At 40.1% G+C, this 21433-nt stretch overlaps 1 protein-coding gene across 3 annotated transcripts in view; it reads left to right on the forward strand.

Moving 5' to 3' along the window:
- Positions 1–21433, forward strand: part of LOC124555624 (tetratricopeptide repeat protein 39B-like) — a 296161-nt gene that overhangs the window by 226045 nt on the left and 48683 nt on the right. For all 3 annotated transcript variants that reach the window (XM_047129594.1, XM_047129593.1, XM_047129595.1), the window contains exons 6-7: positions 4942–5074; positions 5191–5323. In XM_047129594.1, coding sequence (XP_046985550.1) covers positions 4942–5074; positions 5191–5323 — 266 coding nt within the window. The remainder of the gene's footprint in view (positions 1–4941; positions 5075–5190; positions 5324–21433) is intronic.

Below are 21433 nucleotides of genomic sequence, written 5' to 3' on the forward strand. Positions count from 1 at the left end.
ACCTTTTGCCCAAGCCTTAACCCCACAGAAGTAAAAGTCCTTTTGCAAAAGCCTTACCTTTTGCCCCACTCCCAAAATCAGTCATGCTGGGTTTATTAGAGGCCATCTCTCTTTTTTTCCTGATCCCTACAGTGCAAAAACTTTTTAACCAACAACCCTACCAAACAGACCCAACCTAAGACCAATGTTGAACCCTGCCTGACTCAGTGCACTCCTCCTTCCAACTGTGATCCACCCCCCCCCCCCCCCCCCCCACTGTCCCCATATCACCCCCTTTTAACTTTCTAGAATTTCTTAACCTTGAATCTTATTTAATCATTATTCCCCAAATCCCTCAAACTGCAAGCTAACCTTACATCTGCTGAAAGGACTGCACTCCACCACCTAAAATCTGATCCTGAACTTATTATCCTATCTGCTGACAAAGGCTCCACAACTATGGTTTTGAGCCTTAAGTATTGCCTGGCTGAAGGACTTCACCAGCTGTCAGATTCATCCACTTAAAACCCTTCCAGAAACCCATTCCAGAAATCCAGCAGGATCTCCAATCTCTCCTCAAATCCTTAACCCCATCCCAGAACTTCTCCGCAGAGTCTATCTCTATCCTTGTTCCTACATTCTACATGCTTTCTCAAGGCCATAAACCCAACCTCCCAGGACACCCTGTTGTGACCTGTTACTGTGCCCCCACTGAAAGAATCTCTGCTCTTGTAGACCAACACCTTTAGCCTATTACTCACACCCAGCCCTCCTACGTAAAAGATACCAACCATTTTCACCACTGACTCTCCACAGTTCCTGTCTCTTTATCATGTGGTGTCCTGCTTGTCACTGTTGATGCCGCCTCCCTTTACACTAACATCCCCAATGCCCATGACCTAGCCACTATTGAACATTACCTTTCCTAATGCCTGATTGATTCCGAACCTAGAACCTCCTTCTTCGTCGCCATGACCAACAACATCCTCATCTCAATTACTTCACCTGTGAAGGCATCACCTGCATGCATATCCAGGGTGCGGCAGTGGGCACCTGCATGGCACCATCCTATGTCAAGCTATTGATGGACCATCTAGAGGAATCCTTCTTAACCACCCTGAATCCCAAATCTCTCACCTGGTTCAGATTCATTTGTGACATCTTCATGATCTGGATTGAAGGTGAGGACACTATCCACTTTCCTCCAGAACCTCAACACCTTCTCCCCAATTCACTTCACCTGTCTTCCTCAGCCCAACAAGAAACATTCATCGATGATGATCTCCACCTCAAAGATGGCCACATCAGTACTTTTGTCCATATAAAACCAAACAACTACCAACAATATATCAACTTCAACTGCTGCCATCCATTTCGTACCAAGAAGTCCCTTCCATACAGCCTAGCCACCTGTGGCTGTTGCAGCTGTAGTGATGAGCAGTCCCTCTCGAAATATATCAAGGGTGTCACCGAGGCCTTCACAAATCGTAATTACCCTCCCAGCCTTGTACAGAAACAGATTTCCCGTGCCTTATCTTTCCAGTCACCCACTACCTCCCAAAGTCCCACCATATGGCCACAGAGAAGCATTCCCCTCATCACTGAATACCACCCAGGACTGGAGCAATTGAATCACATTATCTGTCAGGGTTTAGACTACCTCTTGTTGTGCCCTGAAATGAAGAATGTCCTCCCCACTACCCTCCCCACCTTCCCACAGTGTTATTCCACCCCCCCCCCCCCCCCCCCCACTGAACCTACACAATATCCTCGTGCATCCCTACACAACCCCCTTTCCCAGCTCCTTACCTCATGGATCGTGTCCCTGTAATAGAGAGAGATGCAAGACTCCTCGATAGATCCCCCCACCAATACCTATTCTAGTTTGGTCACAACTCTCATTAAAGGCAGGGATACGTGTGAAACTATTCATGTGATCTACAAATTAAGCTGCAACCACTGTCATTCTTTCTACATGGGGATGACAAGCAGTAGGCTGTCTGTCCACATGAATGGCTGCCCAGAAACTGTGGCCAAGAAACAGCGGAACCACCCAGTTGCGGACCATACTGTCCAATGCAACATTCTTCATTTTAATGACTGCTTCACAGCCTGTGCCATATGGATCCTTTCTACCAACACCAGCTTTTCTGAGTTGCACAAGTGAAAACCTGCCCTGCATTATATTCTGTGTTCCTGTAGCCCTCCTGGCCTCAACCATCATTAGTTATTGTCCTTCACCCACCTATCCCCTTCTTTTCCACAAGTGCACCCACTTTCTTTTTACTTCTCTCCTTTTCACTCCACTCTCTGCCGAACAACCACCCCCTCTCCCTCCACCCTTCATCTGCACCTAACTGCCCTACCCTCTGTCCACTTCATCCCAGCATACAGCACTTTACCATCTCCCAGCTGTTCCCTGATCTCCAGCCTCCTCTTAACCCCCACCACCCAGATGGCTTCTCCCATCATTCACAGTTGCGCAGTCTGGTCTCGATAGCCAGACAAAGTGATCACAAGTTTGTGAATTGAACTATATATCTGTGTGTGTGTGTGTGTGTGTGTGTGTGTGTGTGTGTGTGTGTGAGAGAGAGAGAGAGAGAGAGAGAGAGAGAGAGAGAGAGAGAATGTTGTTTATTTCAGAAGAAGGCCTTCTGGCAAAAACCTTACATGTTTAGTACTCTTTTTGTTGTGCCTGTCTGTGACTCTCAACATCTCTGTGATACGGTGAGTAACAATTTATTCTTCTCATTACATATATGCAATTATTTTATATGGGCTTACTAGACTGAATTCAGTGGACAGCTGATACAAATTAATCTTTTGAGCACCAGTGGTTTCTGCCTCGAATCAGCATTTTATTAATTTTATTTTGAAGTACCAATGCCTTTCACATGAAACCACTAATGCTATTGCAAGACAGATATCTTGTGGTACACTGAGGTACTTCTACAAATGTAGTGCACTGTAGCAGTCATTTACAGCATTCAAGGCAACAATTGACATTTTTGGACAACTGAGTTATCTTGTAAGGTACGTAATCAATTTGAAGTGTAGGTGCAAACCAATTAGCCATTAGCATTATTTAAAACTTACTTTCTAAGGCTGATTATTCAGGAAATTATTGCATTTGTATTACATATAGGTAAAATTTGCATGAGTGATGCAGTCCTTTTCTTACATCGCAGTTGCCTAACAAGCACATTTGTTTAAAGGTACAATAAGTTATTTTTAAAGCTGAAATACTGATTTTTGCAGGGACATTAATCTTGAATTTTTCTTGCCTCAAAAAGTTGTTGTTCATAGTGATATTAATATATCATTTTGAATAACTTAATAAAGTCATTTCTGATCATTTTATTAATCACATCACTTCATTAAATTGTTAATTGTATAACAAAATTTCATACAATTAAATAATAAACTATAAATATTGTGTTACAGGTCTCAATTTGAAAACTGCTCTGAAATGCTATTTCTGCAGATCAGTTCTCAAAAAATAGCATCTGGTAGACCCTCACCACAGATTCAGCTTGTGGGGTTACTGATCTTAAATATGAGCCTGGTGCTGCAGAACTTTATTTTTAGCAGTTTAAAAGTTTTTTCCCTACTGGGATGCTGAACGTGCTAGTCCATTTTAATAATTTGGAATAGTAAGAAGAAGAAAAGTGATTAGCTAGGATTACATTTATTCCATCTGAACTAAAAATAAAATAGTAAATGTTGAGAATTTTTATGGAGCTGCAATATAGCATGACGCAAAGTATTGCTTATGGAAAGTGCACTTTCTCCTCAAAATTGTAATTTCCATCATGTGGAATTAAGGTGTAATTGTGTTGTCTGCATAGTCTGCAGAAGGTTTTTACTTGGCTCTTTACCACAGCTCACTTAACTCGGACAACCTGTTCATGACAAATTGCACTTCTTGACTTTTTTCCCAGATTGTCATGATAAAACCACTGTATACTCCAGACTGACAAAGTGTGAACAATGTCTGCTTCCTGCCAGCTGTCACCAAATATTCTTGGTACATTCAAGGGGCTACTAAAACTACAATAGGCTATGGTATTGAAACTGATCATTTGTATAAACAAATCTTATAAATTAAAACCATTTGTATCCTGACCATTGAAGGATACTATGCTTCTGATGCACAACATCCACAAACTAGAAGTCAATTACAGAGAAATAAATTCAGTGTCACACACTCTTTAATTCTTCACTTATCATACGAAACAAACACATCACCACACCATACACACACACCAATTGGTCACCTACCCTCATCATATAGATTTAAGACACAATTCTCGTACACCATGTGGAACAAGACCATTGTGAGCAGAACTAGGAAATCGTTTTCAATTATGTGGGTGAAGAACCCTTCAGGTTCTCTCAGCCAATAATACCACATGGCTCTTTCTTCCTTTGAATAATACATTTCATTCTGTACTAACATTTTTATTTTCTTATGTAATGTCCAGATTTTAAAAATAATGAAAGAAATTTTCAGTATCTCCAAGTTAGTGTAACTCTTCATCCATTCTTACTCCTCATAAACATCATTTGCAATAGCAGACCCATTGCCATGTGTGGATGCAGGCATTGTCATGCATAGCTTTACTCCAAATAAAAATAGTGATGGATAAAAAATAAAGTATGAATTTGATTGTTCAGCCAAAGTAAGAAAAACTGAATGTTCTGCTACAATATTTAGAGAGTGCTGTAGTATAATGGTGTCTTTGTGACTGTATTTATAGCCAATTAATTTTTTTATTTGCTTGTTTCTGTCACTTCTCCATTACTGTCGCATCTATTAGCTAAATATAAGTTTCCTTTCATTCACTGTTCAACAAACAGCATCTTGAACAGTTTATTCCCCTTCACTTTTGTCCACAAACATAACACCTGGCCTGTTAATGTAGATGATTTGTGGAAATTATATTGGTTTTCTGTTTCTAGCAACACATTGAGAAAGCATCAGAAGCGTTGAAACAGTGTATGGCAGTGTGTAATAGGTATCGCAGGAAGAATACTATAACTGAATCAATTGGAAAGATGGTGAAGAAACCTAATTATGATTTATACACAGCAGGTGTGTGTCTTTGCTTAATTTTTCATATAATAAATTAGTTCTTATCAGTGTTGTTTGATTTTAGTGTATAATTTTAAACTATAATACTAATTTTCTGCCTTTTGTGGTATTTTCAGAAGAGGTCCATGCTGAATTATGTTACGCAGAAGCTTTACTGCTGAAATCATTGCTTACATTTGTAGAAGATGAAACATTAGTTAGTTTTATCAAAGCAGGCATTAAAATAAGATCCTGTTATAACTCATACAAGTAAGTCTTAATCTTTGGTAACATAACAGCTTTTTAATATGGTTCTTGATTTTGCTGAATAGATATGTTTTTCATAGCACTAGAATCTGTGCTGTGTAGAGAAAGTAGAAGCCATAATTAACCAGTTATGTCCCACTACATTATCATATTTTCAAATCATATTAACATATCAAAATAACAGTGTTTTACAGATGAATTATTAATTGTTTTTTGTCATTCAAGTCATCATCAGTTACTTAACACATTGCCTGGGAAAAAAAGTGAAACACCCTGAAGACATGGTCAGATATCAATGCAGCTTCTTATGCTAATACACCATTGGTGTGTATGTAAATGATTAGAGTTGAAATTCTGTGTGATAAATAGAACAGTGGCAATGTTACCTTCATGTTGCTAAAAAGTATGACAGGATATGTAAAGGCATGAATGGCATCGGATGGTGAGTGATGACCGTGAAGGACATACATGTCACGTACACATGCGAGACAGCATTATCAGCAAGTGACAGGGTTCGAAAGGGTCTTCATTATGGGTCTCCATTTGCCCATGTGGGACTGTAGGAGGACTTGAGGACAAACATACTTGTTGTCAATGTGTGATCAACCATGTCTGAAAATCACAAGGTCCCTCAGGGACTCGGCATTCATTTTCTGGATACAGGCTCGATGTCCCTGGGGTTCCTGAGCTCAGGACTGGTAAGCGCTGCCAGTCCACTGTCACCACAAGCTCTGGGCCTGCTTCAGTGACCACTGTGTAGCATATCGGTGGCATGTTGTATGGCACAGGTGATGGGGATCTTGGCTTGACCTCCTGGATCGCGAGAATGGTAAAAACCTCTCTAAAAAAAACCTGAATCTTGAGTTGTGCTGTGGACCAATGAGATGCGTGGCTGTTGAGGTGGAACAGTCATAGTGGGCAACCTCGGGGAACATTGCCACACTCAGTTGTATAAGCCTTACACAGGCACATGAGGCTCTGTCTGAATGGACCCTTATTTCCCTAGCTGCTTGTAGGACTGAGATGGAACCCTCGAAATTAACTACTTCTCCTCTGAGCAGAAAGGGTGGGCTGCTGGTAGGTACTAACACCCAACTAACACCCAGTCTAAGAAGAGGGCTCATATAGCCAATCATCCTGATCCAGGGATTGTACAGAGTTCTTCAGTATACAGTAACAGAATGCATGTTGCTGGTCAGAATGTGTTTTTGATTGTGGAGTGAAAAGAGGGCAGCTTTGATAAGGTTTTACCTTTTTATATTTGTGAAGGTTTGTAGAGCATTGCAGGTACTCTGAAATCAGTTAAGTGATTGCATAACGGAACACTGTTGGTTGAAACTGCTAGTTCCCAACTAGTCACCAACCGTCAGAAAGCTAAGTGCTTTGGAGAGTGTACTGTAGGAACAGAGCTCCACATCACCTTGAAACATAGCAAAGGGGTTGTGACCTATAAGAGATCTGGTCAACATTCCTAAGGATGAATTGAAGGATGAGTGGGCTCAGGGAGGGATTACTTACGGGCAACACAATATATTGAAAAGGGTGGATGGGGATCTCATAAAATATGACTCCTTCAACTGTACCATCAGTAGCATGAAACTCCCAGAGCATATCAAGGCAGATTTCCTTTGTCTAAGTGTATGGCCATATTCCCCAACCCAGTGTGCTGTTTTCAATGCCAGCACTTTGGGTGCATCCCCATTGGATGTAAGGGTGAAGCCACTTGTGGGGAAATGTGGCAAGGCCGCCAGTGATGGAGTTAGTTGCTTCTCCCCTCTGAAGTGTGTAAATTGATCTGGGGAGCACCCTGTCTGGAGAAGGGATTGCAGTGTTTTCCTTGAAGAACGAAAGATACAGGAGATAAAGACATTAAAATGCATCCCATATGGTGAGGCCAAGAAGACCTAGAAGGCCATGCAGCCTCCCACATTCACTACATCATTTGCTTCATCCCTTAAAAAGTATCTTTCAACAGCCAGTGCACCTATGCAAATGTAGGTTGCTAGTATCTTCACTAATACCTGTGTTTGTCAGTGCACATGTGAAGCGGCAGTTGTTTCAGAGCCCATAGTTCTCCCGAGAATATAAGATAAAGCAACAGTTGCCACCACTGTGGACTTTTCAGTATGTCCAAAGACAGAGCCTGGTAAAAAAATCCAGCACTGCCTCCACTATTGTTGCAGTGCTTCAGAGCAAATGGACTATGAAGTCTACCTGGGGCACCCATCTTGCCCCAAGCCTCAAACTCCACCCACTGTGGGGTCACCGCCGCGGTGGAAGGACAGGGTGAAAGTTCAACCCCTGTGATAAATGGCTCCCATACTACAGTGGAACATGAATGATTTCAGGAATCGTGTGGAGGAACTGCAACTTCTGGCACAGGAACAACCCCTGTGCTTGTGTTTACAGGAAACACATTTCAAGGCCACTGATGCCCCTGCGCTAAGGGACTATATCCTCCACTGAAAGGATGACTTGACTGGGGAAAGAGCCAAGGAAGGAGTTGCTATGCTTGTCAATAACACACACCACTCCTCTGCTGTTCCTTGGTTGCTGGCCTACAAGCAGTAGCTGCACAGTTCATGTGAGTCAGAAGATCGCTATCTGCTCAGTTTACTTACCTCTACAGGATGCAATAGACTGTGAGGCTTTCACAGGCGTTATTAAGCAACTTCCCAGCCCATTTCTCCTACTGGGTGATTTCAATTTCCATAATGTATTATGAAGCTCAAACTATACTTTTCCGTGGGGTTGAGTCTTGGAGAACTTCACGATGCCTCAGGAGCTGTGCATCCTCAACACAGGCAGTCCCACTTATTTCTCAGTTGCTACTGTGTCATCCTCAGCATTGACCTCTCTTTCTGCACTCGAGCCCTTGCAGGTTCAGCACAGTGGGAAGCAACTGATGACCTTCATTCCAGTGACAACTTCCCACTGTGGATCCGCCTACTTAATGGAGGATTGGTTGAACAGAAGCCACCGAAATGGATGGTCAGCAGAACTAAATGGACTCTGTTCAGCCAGCTGGCTGTGTTTGAACACCATGAAAGTGTTCAGGAACGGGTGGACCACATCACACAAGTGATCCATCATGCCCATGACTTCTCCATCCCAAAGTCCTCAGGTCATCTTATGAGGCAACCTGTACCTTGGTGGACAGATGATTGCCATTCAGCAATCCGGGACAGGCATGTGGCACTTCGATGTTTTAAATGCTGCCCAACAGCAGACAACCTCATAGCCTTTCGAGTCGTGAGATCCGAGGCTCAACGTGTAATTAGGAGAGCGAGAAAAGGTCGTGGTAAGCGTTCCTAGACAGTATCGATGGTTCCACCTGTTCTGTGAATGTATGGGAAGCCATCCAGAGGATTTCTGGTAAACAGTTGTTTACCAATAGCAGCAGTGCTGAAACGAGGGTGTCTCCCAACAATGCCCAGAGACATCGCTCAGACACTGGCAGAGTATTTTGCAAAAACTACTGACATTTTGCTGCTACCATGTGACTGTAGAGAGGGAAAAGCTGGAATTGGGATCCAACACTTCTGAGTTCTACAACTCCCCTTTCTCCATGTGGGAGCTGGAATCTTCCCTGTCTGAGACACGTGACACTCAGTCACGACTTAATCTGGCACTTCGTGCTTCGACATTTGCCTACAGTGTCAAAGGAAATTCTTCTCAAATGTTTTAATTTGACACGGCAGGAAGGTCACTTCCCCAACTCGTGGAGAGGCAATTTTGATACATCTTCTCAAACTAGGAAAGGACTGCATGTGTCCTAGTAGTTATTGGAGTATCGCATTAACGAGCTGTGTAGGAAAGACCGTAAAGCAAATGGTTATCCGTCATGTGGTCTGGTTGTTAGAGACCAGGTCTCCTTAGCCGGTCCAGTGTGGATTCCAGAGATTTCGTTCCACTGTCAACAATCAGACCCTGCTAGAATTGGCTGTTCAGCAGGCTTTCCTACATAAACATCACTGTATTGGCATATTCTTAGATATCAGCAAGGCATATAACACAACTTTGAGACAAAGCAATCTCATGCAACTGCATCAGTGGGGCTTTCATGGCCACCTCCCCATCTTCTTTCCTGTCTCAGTGATTTTGTAGGACCTGAGTTGGTGACACACTGTCAGATCATTTTGAGCGGGAAAATGATGTTCCTCAGAGCGGTGTTTTAAGTGTTACCCTCTTTTCCATAGCCATAAACAGTACCATGTCAATGGTAAGGAGTCCTCTACCTTGCTCCTTAATTGTGGACAATTTTGCTGTTTCTTGTTTCTCCTCCAGTGCTGCAACAGTGTCCTGTCAGTTGCAACCTACAATGTGGCAGAGTGGGCTGCAAAAACAAAGACAGGTTTTCGGTTTTCTGCAGAGAAAAAGAGAGAGAGAGAGAGAGAGAGAGAGAGAGAGAGAGAGAGGAGGGGGGGGGGGGGGTGAGAGTGGTGTGTGTGTGTGTGTGTGTGTGTGTGTGTGTGTGTTTTTTTTTCATTTGGGGGGAGGGCGGAAGTGGTGTGTGTGTGTGTGTGTGTGTGTGTGTGTGTGTGTGTGTGTGTGTGTTTCATTTTAATCATTCTCATCATATTTTTAATGTACCTGAGTTGCATATGAGAGACACCATTCTACTCCAAACTGTTGTGGTTACCACCTGCTGGACATTAGCTAGAACCCTGAAAGCACTGAATAACGTCAAGTTCATTAGCCACAGGCCTTGGGGAGCAGACAGGGCATGTCTGCTCCAGTTTTATAGGGCTTTTGTGCATCTATTGCTAGACTATGACTGCACAGTATATAGGTCAGCAAGGCCATCTTGCCTGAAGATTATTGATGCTATCCACCATGAGGGGGCTTAGGCTAACTGTAGGTGTTTACAGGACCAGCCCATACCCAGCCTCTGTGCTGAGGCTATCTTTCTGCTGGGTACCAGGGCACGTGGGTATTGCGGGGAATGAAAGGGCAGGTCTAGCAGCCATGTGGTGTGTTGTGATCCTTAGTTATTTAAGCGTGTTATCCCTCTGCATGCTATAGCCTTGCTGTTGAGATCCAGAGTCTTGCATTGGTGGGAGGATGGGTGGCTGGAAGAGACAGACAATAAGCTCTTTCTAGTAAAGCCCACAACATGGCCACGGCATACCTCCTTCTAGTCACATTGACAGGATGAGGTCATCCTTACTCATCTTCTCATAGACCACAGCCCTACGATGTGTGTTTTCTTTCTCTGCCGAGAGGACCTTTCAATGAGTGGCACTTGCGGTGTACAGATCACTGTGCGCCACATTTTATTTTATTGGACTGTATTTTATTTTCTGACTAGTGGGCCACAGCGGATTTGCTGATTGATCTGTCCTGTATTTTAGGTAATGTTAAAATAAATATGGTTCAAGTTTTAAAGTTTTGTGGATTTTAGGGAAATGGTTTTAATGCATTAACAGGGTGACTGGCTCACCCTCTTTATATATAAGGGGTCAGCCAATGAAACTTCCCTGTGCATTTCTTTTAGCTCCTTTGTTGTTTTACTTGTGTTTCAGTCTCATGTATAGCTACTTTTACTTTTGCCTCATTGTTTTGGCTTATGTGAGATAATGATTGAGTGGTCAGTTTGAGTGTATGAGTGTGCAACAATTTTAGAGATTTTATCCACATTTATTTGTTTCAGTGAATATAAGGGCAACACTATATTGTGCGCCAAGAATATTGTAACTCCTTCATGCCTATGCGTACCCTCCAAGAACAAGTAAATGACTCCCTGCACCATTGGTCAGAGACAAGCAGCATCTATATCTACATCGGTACTCTCCAAGTCACTGTATGGTGTGTGGCAGAGGGTACTCTGTACCACTACTTGTCGTTTTATTTCCCATTCCACTCACAAATAGATCAACTGTCTATATACCTCTGTAAGAGCCCTAATTTCTTGTATCTTGCCTTCATGATCCTTATGCACAATGTATGCTGGTGGCAAAGGAATTTTACAGGAGCCAGCTTCAAATGCCGGCTCTCTAAATTTTCTCAATAGTCCATATTGAGAAGAACATTGCCTTCCTTCCAGGGATTCCAATTTGAGCTCCTAAAACATCTCCGTCCAGCCTGGTGTGGATCCCAAACACTTGAGCAGTACTCAAGAATAGGTCGCACCAGTGTCCTATATGCAGTCTCCTTTACAGGTGAATCATTCTTTCCTAAAATTCTCCTAGTAAACCGAAGTCAGCCATTTGCCTTCCTGACCACAATTCTCACATGCTTGTTCCACCTCATATTGCTTTGCAACATTACGCCCAGCTATGACTGTGTCAAGCAGGACACTAGTAATACTGTATCCAAACGTTACAGCATTACAGCAATCGGACTAGGGAATAACTGACTCATGCCAAGGCTGCTGTTGACACCTCAACACAAATTGCTGCATTTGGAGTGGTAATGTAATGGGAAGCATGGACTGCTGAGGAATGGTGTCACATTGTATTCAGCGATGAAACACAGCTCTGCACTATCCTGTGTGCTCATCATCTGTAGGTATGTCCACAACCTGAGGAGAGGTCCCTTTCTTCCAATATTTTGGTGAGGCACAGTTGTGTTATTCGTGGTGTCATGGTGTGGGTAGCCCTGGGATAGGACCTCAGGTCAGGGGTGGTAGTGATTGAGGGAACTCTGACGGTACAACAGTATGTCACGGACAATCAGCATCCTCGTGTGTTACCTATCATGTGACAGTTTTGTGGTGCCATTTTTCAAGAAGACAGTGTTCATCCACACGTGGCATATGTGTCTATGAACTGGCTGCCTGATGTCGAGGTAGTCCTGTGACCAGCAGGGTCCACAAATCTGTGCCTGATAGAATATGTGTGGGACCATCATAGAATGTGTGTGGCACTGTCATGGAGGTCAACTCCTTTCCAGAGTCACTGTATTGTGGATATTGAGGATCAGTACAACAGTTGTGGGATGCTATAGCTTCGTGACACTCTTTTCAATCAAATCAGTGTATGTATCTAGACAAGAGGGAGTGCATCATCATACTGATAAGTGGGCTTATACTGCCATTTTCTTTTTAAATTTGACTCAGATTTTGTGAGCACTGAAATAATGTCACATAAGCTCTCAGTGAGTGAAGTTTCATTTCATTTCATTTCTTCCTCCCCTTCTGGATGCTTCACTCTTTTTGTCAGGCAGTGCATATATTATCACTGGTGGTATAGCCTAATACCCTCTCACAGTTATAGAATGATAGCGATTTCCTTTTAACCAATATAGTGCTTCTGTCTATGACACAGTGTACATAATTTAGAAGGTTAAACTTATTCATAATTTGGCATTGATACAACGCTCCACGAATGAACTGTAAGTGTCATGTCACAATATGGAGCAGACACGTACAGTAAGATCTATATCTGCCAAAATGAAATGCAGCCCGAGTCTATGCAGTTAAGGGACCTACCTATGATACCAACTTTCCATCACTTGCCTAGATGCTGGAGGGAAATAATTAGTCCAAAAGTGAAATGAATGTTTGCAGCCTCTGCTCATCAGAAGAAATTCATTTCAGAATTAATGTAACAGATAAATGTATTGTCTGACTTTGAGGCTAGTGGGAGGTAGATCTGATTAACAATGAGATACATTGTCAGGATTTATCAGAATTATTAGAGAAAAACAAACAAATTTAATTTTTTAATTTTTTTGCTCACGGAAATTGAAAATTTATCTCCTCCCTCTCCCCTCCTCCACCCTCACCCATTCTTCATTGATAAATTCCTAACTTGAATGGCCAGTGGCTTGGAGCTCACTTCAGTATTCATCATCAATGCCTCAGGAAGAGGACTCACTATGTGTTGCCCAAAAGGAAAACACTAAACAATTAATTACTTCTTCACATATGGTACTCCAACTCACTGGGCAATAGCATTTCTAGCATATTCTTCTGAAAAAGTTGTAACCTCTGCTTCCTAGACTTACTTAATGCCATATTTTATTGTCCACAGACTAAGATTATAGTTCAGTGTATTGGTCTTTCAATATTTGGGCTACATCCCGGGAAATATGACACTGAATCTATTGGTGCTGCCTCAAGAAGTGCTGTTGTTACACTGTGATTTTCTAGATTATGCCAGTTACTTATCAATGGATGAAATGTGCAGTTAAGAAATACATGTTGATGTCAATCCTTTCCTCAGTTTAGTTTTAAAAAATTGCGAGAACTGCATAATCGTAGTCTTCTCTGTGTAGATCAGAGCACAGGCACTCTCAAGCACCTCTCGGTTCACCCTAGAGCAGGCGTTAGTATACGCTACTCACCAGGTGAACCCAGTTGTGCACATTCTGCACATGCACGAGGTGTGTGGGTGTGCTTGTCTGGGTGCACTCGGCCAGTGCAGTAGGATTAAATACGCTATGACTCACTTGTCTCACTGCCCGTGCCTGTGTTGTTGTCTGCCCCTGTCCACCTGTAGTGCTGGGTGCACTCCACCATGGGCATACAAGCTTGAACAGTGTTGTGCAGATGGCAATATGCTTGCAAGAAATGTGTGGGTGTTGACTGCACATATTATTTTCTTTCTTTATTTACAATTTTGTGATATATCGTCATTTCCATAGCTTTCGTCTGATAATGAAGCTATCACTGTGATACAAGCTTTCACTTTTATTTAAAAAGAGTGCTTGGTGGGTGGAAGTTTAAAGTTTTGATTTGTGTTGATGTGCTATAATGAACAAGTGCATGTGGTAGAGGCATTATGTGATGCAACTTTACAGTAATAAAATAGTACATACTGCAGAAAAGCGTAATTACTTAACACTTATCAGCACGCCAAATAAAAAGTGGCTAGTCAAAGATACCAACAGTTCTAAAAAGTGATTACCGTTATAAAGTGGCAAAGAAGCTATTGTATTCTAAGTTTTCAGTGATTATCTGAAAAATGGCAGAAACCATTAGCATGTATTAAGTGCACTTAGGTGAAAGTGACCAGTCGTTTAAGAATTCTATTGTAGATTTACTATTTCACCAATCTTCCAACGCATTTATACTACTGGAGGTACAAGGTGCCTTCTTTTCAGGAAATTCCTTAAGTCTATGACAGAACAATCATTTTACCCAACTGGATCTGTCCTTGTCCACTGCAAAGGATTTCTACAAAAATATTTTTCTTTGGGTTTTCAAAACTTATGAAGGTACTGAAGTGCCAGCTGCCAAACTTCATTAGTTTTCTAGATTAACAGTGTCATGGAGAATTAAAATGACTTTAATAGCATGGAAATAATCAAAGGTCCTCAACAATGTTTTTGGCTTGGTTCTGTGTTGCAGTCATAAGTCATGGGTGATATTCTGTGGTTATTTCAATCTGCATTGAGCATTAGCATCCAGCTGTTCATGCACTTACCTCTTTTTTTATATATTCATAACTCACCTGAAAAATGTTCTTAAGTTTCTGTTGGCCTGCATACACTCATAAAACGTTTCTGTGTTGTAGCTCATACCCTTCTCAGAATAAAAACTAGGAATATGGAAATTATTGTCCAGTATGAAAGACTAAGTACAATGATTGCAAAGATTATATATTTTGTTTCAGACTAATGCTACTTGTACTTCTTCATACAATATTTACAGTCTGCACTGAATTATAACAAAGTCTTTATACTTAAAAATTCTGACATAGGTGTTCACTCTCTGTGGCAGGCAACTTGCCTTACTGTGTATAGTCTTCATAAAACTGTAGCTAAATTTACCAAAAAGGCATTTAAATTACTTAACAATATATTAAAAAATATGGATGTTTTTCAAACTGTAAGTACTTACACAGAGAATAAGTGAACAGTATGCTGCTTGATGTTTTAGTTTTGTATATAAGCTTTATTTTGTCTTTATTGCCTTCATCAGTACTTATGCAACCAATCACATTTATTTATATTTTACATAATATATCGTTTTTTTACTGTGGATGCTATAATCACGGCCTGACATTGTAAATGGACTTATGTAAGCTTTGAGTAAACTATTGCTGCTGTCCATAATTGTTCTCTGTAGTAATTTTTCAGTAATGTTGTAAAGCTATCCAGTGATTTGATGTTGTACATATAATATGTTTATTATTTTGACAGTTGTAGAAATTCAAGTTTGACAGTTAGTTGTTTACTCAAAGATATTTACGTTGTTGCAGGTCATGTATCTATGCAACCGGTATGATGTGTTTGTAATCTCTGGCATTTTGGTTATCCGTTATCCATCTATAAAATTTCAGTATCATTTTGTAAAAAATTGTGTGTGCTTGAAATAGATTTGTTCATTTAGTGTGTCATGAGGATAATGCTTAGTGTCTATGTATATTTCAAAATTTTTAAAATTTTTATTGAAATTTTATGTAGGGATAACGGATAACCAAAACACCAGAGATGTAAACACATCAGTAACATTTCTATAGATACATGCCTTGCAACAACATAAATATCTTTGAGTAAACAATTAATCACAAACTTGAATTTCTACAGCTGTCAAAGTAATAAAAAAACATATTATAAGGTATATATACATCATCAAATAATTGGATATTCATATTGAGTAAAACACGCCAACAAAGGAATAATGCGTCTAAAATGTGAAACAGTTTACCACTATAAATGTGCAAATGTAAGTTCAAAACAAAAGACTTAGTACTGTTTGAATTGCTGCAAAGATGAAACGCATAAAAATTGGATGAAATTCGTGGGTTAAAACTAAAAAATGATGAACTTAAACAACAGTGCGAATCTCCATTGTACAGTGATGTGGTAACGGAAAATTTGACTAATAAAAATACAGGCGACAGGACCAGTAACCATTGTCGAAAATGACAGAAAACTGTGAGAAGTGGTGTTGAATGCACGGAATGTGGAAACATATTTAATTTTAGATGTGGAAAAGTAGATCTCTCACTAAAGGGACAGGAGGTAATCATAAAAAACTGGACCTGTGATGAGTGTAGGTTGAAAACTATTAGGCCTGAAGTATGTAACATACCTGATTATAATGGACCTGAAGATAATGAAGTCCACAAAATCACGTCTGAAGCCAGACACACGAAGCAGAAAAACATGAACTGCGGCACAAAAAGCGCAGATGTATTTAAATCGTCAAAAAAGAAACACAGCAAAAAATCTTGCAGCAACGCAGATTTTATGGTGCCTGTTTTGAAATTGAATAAAACAAACAATGTATCAGATGCAACATACAAAGAACAAGATGGAGCACAGAGTCAATAAATAAGAAGAGAAGAAACAACACACATCAGAATCTACTCTGATGGTTTTGGAAGAGGGATGGCTACAAAAATGAAGACCCTGACAACCCAAAAAAAATGTTAAAATTGAAGGCATGGTGAAACCTGGAGCAAGATTCAACCAGATCCTCACCAACACTGAAGATCGCAGTAGTTTGTCAAGGAGTGACTTTGCAGTTCTTATAGGTGGTTCCAATTATGTATACCATAATGAAACAGCTGCAGCAACAACAGCTCTGAAGACTACACTGGGCAGGTTAACAAACACAAATGTTATATTATTTAAAATACCTCATCATTACGATTTAATTGAAGCATCATGTGTAAACAGAGAAATAACCAAAGCTAACAAATATTTTGAAACAATTTGCAAACAGTTTAAAAATGTAATGCTTTTAGATATTAAGGAATGTATCAGTTGTAACCATGAACCCTCTGACAATTGTAACTGCTCGAGAACTTGTCATACAAGACATGGTCAAGGCCTAAGTGGAATAGGAAAGACATTGCTGGCCCAGAAAATACTTAGCATGGTAAATAACAAATTATCTTGTATCAGCAATTTGGAACTTATGTCTCAAAATTCCAGAACCAGTTCAGGGATACATATAAGGCTGACCAAGCCTGAAATGTGTCAGACTTGGTCAAAACCTGAAGGGGACACTAAAGTGAGCTGTGCACCAAATCTAGGTGGCTTGACTTTGCTGTATCAGAATGTACAAGGACTAGGCAACAAAATGTGTGAGCATGAATTAATTTGAAACTGTAACCTTAAGGAGGTTTCTGTGCTGTGTATCAGTGAGCACTGGCTTCAGGGCACTCAGATCTGTGCAGCAAATATACCAGATTTTGATTTAGTAAGTAGCTTTTGCAGGGAAACTTACGAATGTGGAGGTGTATGCATCTATGTTAGAAGTAATGTTAAATCTAAGGAGGTAAACCTTAGCAAGGTGAAGTGCACAGAAAAAGATTTTGAATGTTGTATTTGTGAACTTACAGACTGTCAAACTATCAGTGCTTGCATCTATAGGTCTCCATCAGGTGACTTTACCTAGTTCTTACATTATATAGATGATCTTTTAAATGAATTGAGAGGCAAGTCAAAATGCACACTAGTTCTTGGTGACTTTAACATTAATTTTAACAAAAGTAATAAGAACAAGGTACAATTATTAAATCTGTTTAACACATACAACATGCAACCTACAGTGCAGGAAATTACCAGATATGGGGATGGGTCTGAAACAACACTTGATCAGATATTTACCAACAAACAAAGCTGTGAGTACAGTGTTGAAGCAACAGGTACAGGCTTTTCTGACCATATGGCTTTAAAAATGATGATAAGGAATGAGAACAATAAGAAATACAGCCACTGAAAAATATGTACAAAGAAGATTATTAATGTAAACAACATAAGGGTATTTAATAGCACGCTAAAAAGAGTGCAGTGGGGCATAGAACAAACTCATGATGCAGACAAAAAGTATGACAGTTTTCTCACTGATTATAAATATTGCTACAATGTAGCATTCCCATTAAAAAGAATTAAAGTCAGTGAGAAGACAAACACATGGGTAACACAAGGGATTAAAAAATCAGCAACCACCCTTAGAAACCCAAGCAAACATGCTAAAATAAATACAACAATAAAACCGTACCATAGGAAATATAGAATGGTTTATAGGAAAGTTTTACAGGCAGCAAAAAGGCTAAGCAATGGTTCATACATTAATAATGGAAGCAATAAATCAAAATCGATGTGAAAGGTTATAAACAATAGCATAGGAAAATGTAAAACCAAGACCCATAATTTCAAAATTAAAAGTGAGGGTAAAGTGATAGAAGATGCTCAACAGGTAGCCAATATATTCAATGAACATTATGTGAACATAGCACCGAACCTAATTAAACGTCTGTGCAATTCAAACAATAAATACATAAAAGTACCAACTTGTGAAAAGACAATGTTTCTGTACCCAGTAACAGAATGTGAAGTTACAAATGCTATTAATAAGCTAAAAAATAAAATGTCTTGTGGTATTGATGGAATTCCAGACAAGGTAATCAAACATAGTTCTACCAGTATAGATACTCGCCTAACTGACATTATTAATACTTCTTTCAGGACAGGTGTGTTCCCATCAAAACTAAAACTCTCCATAATAAAGCCATTTCACAAAAAGGATAGTATAGCTGACATAAATAATTATAGGTCAGTGTCATTATTGTCAGGTTTCTCTAAAGTAAAATACTGACTAATGCTCAAAATGGGTTTACAAAGAACAGATCCACAGAAACGGCAGTCTTCCAATTAATGAAAATAGTTCTAAATGCCTTGGACAAGAACAAATTAAGCTGTGGAATATTCTTAGATTTATCTAAAGCATTTGATTTAATCAGCCATGACTTAGTGCTTATGAAACTAGAATGTTATGGGGTCCGGGGACTTGCCATCAAATGGTTCAAGTTTTATCTCTCTGATAGACAACATAAAGTACAAATATGTCATGAAGGCAAAGAGTATCTTTCAGATTTCAAAAAAACTAGCTATGGAGTGCCCCAGGGTTCTGTGTTAGGCCCTTTGTTGTTCTTGGTGTACATAAACAATTTGCCAAACCATCTGACAGTTGCAGAAACGGTGATGTTCGCTGATGACATTAGAAAAAGAGTGAAAGCTTAGTTAGGGAACTATGTTACTGCATGAGCTCCATACACAAAGTTCCTCAGTATATCGATGGCTGAGCAGTTGAGATGGAAAAAGCATCTAGAAGTTTTGAGTAAAAAAATTAAGGAAATGCTGCTATGTGCTAAGAATACTTTGGGAATACTGCAACACTGAATCATTGCTGTGTGCCTATTATGCTTACATGAACAGTTTGCTTAGATATGGTGTGAACTTCTGGGAAAATACAGGTGCGGCAAAACAAGCTTTCAAACTTCAAAAAAGGGCTATTAGACTAATGAAAGGGCTTACCTGCAGAGTGCCATGCAGGGAAATATTTAAAGAATTTAAAATAATAACTCTTCCTAGCTTATACATCTACGAATGTGTTTGCTTCCTGAAAATGCACCAGGAATTTTCTACATTAAATAAACAGGTTCATAACCATGAAACAAGGAACAGGCATGATTTTCACAGAGACACCCACAAAGGAGCACTCTACCAACAAAGTGTAAACTACCAGTCCAGAATACTTTTTAGTGCATTGCCTTCTACAATAAAGAAAATTAAAGAATTTCATAACTTCAAGGTAGATCTTAAACAATTTTTACTAACACATATTTATAGCATTGAAGAATATCTGAATATGGAAAAGTAATATTATTTATATATAATGATATAAAATATTTGTATTTATTATCCAAGTTTTTGAAACAAATTAAAGATAAGAAACTATATTGTAATTGACTACATCCATACAATGTATATTGTTAATGGATGAATAAAGAGATTGATTGATTATTTCCATGGAAAAAGATTCTTTAGTAACATCTTTCAGGAGTGGTTCATTTTAGCATGGATGTCCTTATTATACAGACAGACTGTTGGTCTTCACATTTTGTCAAAAACTGTTACTAACACCAGTCCCAGCCTATTTATTTAAACAAACAAATTATTGGATATTATATTGGTGAAATGTGGGGAAAAATTGTAATTCAGAAGGGTGGGGTATTGTAAAGCAGTCAAAATATCCAGCCTTCTCCATGTAATAGATTCAGTATCTGTAGTATCAGGTAAAGTACTGACGCTAGCTATAAACAAAATTTCTGGACTTGGATCTACAACTGTTCTAAATCAACATTAAAGAAACAACAGAGTTCAGCTGACTGTTCAGCTGAATACATAAGAGTATAATGTGTAGCTTATTGTGTATATCCCATAGGGCATCTAATAGAGGGAGCAAGCAAGTGCATTGTACAAGTTTTGAGTGTAATCAAATCCAAAGTCAAAAGCCAAAGTTGTCATGTGCAAAGCATAAACAGTCCAAAGTGTGACCGAAACAGTATAGAACCATAACCATCAAACTTCTGTGTATGACAAATACTCAAATGGAGGTCATCAGCTAGGTGAGCACCTCCAGGGGCCTCACCACTCTGTGGTGAGTTCTGCATGCCCATCCTCCTGCTATTCTTTTTCCCCTCCCTTGGATAACATATCTTGGATATTTTCAGCAATGCCTGTTGCAGTTTCGATAGCCCAGCATTGGAACAGTCCCTCGTGTTTTCCCTTCTGTCCTCACCTTCCATCTCCTCCCCTTTGTCTGCTTCAGTTTTTGAGGTTTCTCTTTGTTTCTTCTTTCTTCCTGTGCACTCTCAAAGGCCACCCCATGCGTTTGACACATAACAGGTGAGTGGGTAACATGTAATTCTCAGCCCCAGGTCAACAGGTAGGGTTTGCACATACCCCCTGGTTCAGACCAGGCCCAGGGAAGGGTGACTGCCAAAGGTATTACCTTCCCAGTTGCCGGTTGGTCTAAATGTCAGGAGTTGTGTACAACTAAGGTGGGCGAGTCCCCTCTGAGAGGAGGAGGGGCCCTTGGAAGGAGCATGCCATCAGAGATGCTGGCAATCATGATGGACTTTTTCACAATGAGCCAATCACCATCTCGGCCCATGTTTACTAAATGTAAGCGGAATGAGGTGAAAGATTCAAAGACTCTCCCAGCTGCACCTTGGGTCCTCATGGTATTTCATACTGAAGGATATCAATCCCTTGCTACGGTTATCCATTTATTATTCAGAAAGGTGTTGATACAATTGCAGGCCCTGCGAAATCCTCCTCTCACTTACGTAATGAGAATTTTCTTCTGAAGCCCAATTGTGATTTTTTAAGCCCAACAACTGCTTACAGCTTCGCTCCTCCACA

This window comes from Schistocerca americana, chromosome X, assembly GCF_021461395.2.
Source record: "Schistocerca americana isolate TAMUIC-IGC-003095 chromosome X, iqSchAmer2.1, whole genome shotgun sequence".
Lineage (NCBI taxonomy): Eukaryota > Metazoa > Arthropoda > Insecta > Orthoptera > Acrididae > Schistocerca > Schistocerca americana.